This window comes from Triticum urartu, chromosome 7, assembly GCF_003073215.2.
Source record: "Triticum urartu cultivar G1812 chromosome 7, Tu2.1, whole genome shotgun sequence".
NCBI classification, from domain to species: Eukaryota; Viridiplantae; Streptophyta; class Magnoliopsida; order Poales; family Poaceae; genus Triticum; species Triticum urartu.
The window spans coordinates 495509702-495512634 of NC_053028.1; the positions used below are offsets into that span (position 1 = coordinate 495509702).

Consider the following 2933-nt stretch of genomic DNA (forward strand, 5'->3'; position numbering starts at 1 on the left):
CGCGGCAAGTGTGGTTCCGTTGCATCGCCAGGATGGGTCTAACGGCTGACTTATGCCCATCCAACAACTCGAGGCTGGTGCAGTGGTGGTCAGAAGGTAGAAAGCGAATACAGAAGCATTCCCGGAAAGGCTTTGACACTTTCGTGATGCTAATCTGTTGGACGCTATGAAAGCAAAGGAACGCGAGGGTTTTTGGCACCGGATTGATCAATAACGAATGGGATACGGTGGACCTGATCCTTGATGATCTCAGGACTTGGGCAAGAGCAGGAGCGTTTGGAGGACGTATAGATATAAAGTAGTCGAGTAGCATTAGGGAGTGGTGTGGAGGGTGGGTTAGGGTCGACTTGTGACCTCTAACTAGCACATGTGTAATCTCTTGTACATATTTTTCTCCCTTCTATAAAGCTAAGATACGCCTTTGGCATACCCTCGGAAAAAAAAGCATCGACCGAAAGTCTCGACTAAGACTTAACAAGATTGATAAATCATTTATACATTCCTGCCTTCTTCTGCCCAGTCGCTTAGATACTAAAGTTTACTTAATTTTCAAATGCGTAGGAAGCAAATAAATGAATGCAACAATGTTACACTCGTCACCGTGACAGCTATTCAGTGTGAACCTGTAAAGCAGTACGTACTATGCTCGTCCCTCGCCACGCAAAAGCCTAAGCAGGTGGTAGCCGGCCAACGCCCGTGGCCGGGTCAGTGTCGGAGCGGCAGATCGGGCACGTCGAGTGCGCGCCCAGCCACGGGTCGATGCACTCCGCGTGGTACACGTGCAGGCACGCCGGCAGCAGCCGCACCCTGTCTCCTAGCTGCAGCGCACCGAGGCACACCGAGCACGTCGCCGCCTCCTCCCCTCCGCCCGTCACGTTGTGCTTCACCGACAGGCTGTACGTGAACGCCGGGAGCCCGGCCGTCGCGCCGGCGGCGCAGGCCTGGCGAAGCTGCCGCTGGTCGATGCGCACGGTAGTGGTGACTGTACCACGCTCCGGCAGTGGCCGCGCCCGGGCGGCCGCCGCGGTGCCGTTGCGGTGGCCCCGGCACAGGCTGCACACGATGATGGACACGAGCAGGGAGGCCACGATGCCGATGAAGACGCCGGCGATGATCCTGTCCTCAGGCTGAGCCATTGGCTTGGTGGAGTCGCAGCTGCACGGTAACTGCTGATGTTTGCAGTATGGTTTATAGCACGAGTTTTGAGTAAACTAATGGCGGATCGACGCGACTACTTGGAAGCCAATCCTGTCGAATTGTTTAGAAGCAAAAATAAATATTGCCAAACGCGTTTGTACGTTGTTCTATCGAAGGGGAAGTCACGGGGCTTGGCATGGTTATATTTTGTTTGTACGCGACAGCAAGCAACCGGACCGGACCGGACGGCGGCGGTACGCTGACGTTGCCAAGGCTGTTCGTGTGAATGTGCTGCGCACATCAGCGTGTTGGAACCCCCACAAAGAAAAGTAAAATATCAGCATACTGGGCAGATGAGTGAAAACTGGAAGCATCTGTCTTTGTCGAAATTTTACCACGTAAAACTTTTACATGTTGAACAAAAAATCGGGTAAAAATTGTCACAACATGCCTAAAAAATAAGGCACTTGGACGACCTGACAGCTCACACAAGACCGCACACACGTCATCATCCCTCTATGGGCTAGCAATTTCGACTCCACCACCGATGTTGCTCGGTCTGCGCCGGCCATACATCATCACTATTATTTTTCTGACAATATTTATTGTCCACGGGACACCTTGTTTAGCTGATGTGAAAGCAAGCTGGTTCCATAGAGTGTGCATGATGTGACGCCGCGCGAAATGATAGGGTAAAAAGGACGCGTTGAACCTCGTACATGAAGTCGCTATCTCTGGCAGGGCGCTTGCGTTTTGGCATTCTTTATCCTAGGCATGAGGCTATATGAGCCACAAGTTGTCTTCATGAAGAACAATACTGACCGGGTTCCAGCTTCCAGGGATGTCTCCCCTCCTCTGGTTCACTAGCAAGATTGCCTCCCTTTTCTTGTTGCCAATGCTCACGCCCCCTCCCTACTATTTCAGCTCTAATCACAACTCTCAATGGAAACAAAGCAAACATTCAACATGATTACTCGCAACTCATCAACAAAACCAACTTTTAAATTGGTTATTTTCAGCTTTCAATCACACAAATAAATTGGTTAATCACATCTTTCAATCGCAACAAGCAGATGGCACTAAACCAACTTGCAACTTGTTTAATCACAACTTCCAACAACAAAAGCGTCAAGTTTCAACTTAGTTCATCACCGCTTCCAACCGAACAAAGCGACTTGTGACGCAACCTGCAACTTCATGAGTTACAACTTTCTACTACCATAAAGAAGCTTCTACCTTGATGAATTGCAACTTTCTACTACCAAAAGGAAGCTCCCAACTTTCCGACAATCTCTAGAATAAGCAAAAATTCAAAAAGGTAAAGCTGAAAGTAGAAAACACTAAAACATAATAACATAGAAAAATAATAATAGTTCACTCGACCACCGCTAGCATGTAGATCCCACAAAATTCCATGTGATCAGGCCCTACCACACACATGTATATATGCAATGTAGTGCCCATGGCTAGTAGGGGTCACATATGTGGGAGGTGCTTAGGAACGTAGTTGGGACATGGTGCGGGACATGGTCTAGTCGAAGACATAACATGAAAGCAACACCCTAAAATGGGAGAGGAAACTAAGTCAAGCACGGGGAAGAGCCGAGAAATCCATAGGCGTACCAAATATCATTTTCAAAAAAAGTATTGGTAGTTGTAATTTTACTAGTAGTTGATCTATGATATTAGATAAGGACTAAGTCATTAGATCCATCGAGTACACAATTATTTTCCATAAAAATTTGAAATAAATATCTTCATGTGTACTTTAGGAAGACTACCAAAGGTTATGATTT

At 47.8% G+C, this 2933-nt stretch overlaps 1 protein-coding gene across 1 annotated transcript; it reads right to left on the reverse strand.

Annotated features, from left to right (window-relative positions):
• Window positions 1-512: 512 nt before the first annotated feature.
• LOC125524573 (RING-H2 finger protein ATL34-like) lies at window positions 513-1156 on the reverse strand. The gene has a single exon (XM_048689608.1). The coding sequence runs from the start codon at window positions 1134-1136 to the stop codon at window positions 669-671; it is 468 nt and encodes a 155-aa protein (XP_048545565.1). The 5' UTR covers window positions 1137-1156; the 3' UTR covers window positions 513-668.
• Between the last annotated feature and the right edge of the window lie 1777 nt (window positions 1157-2933).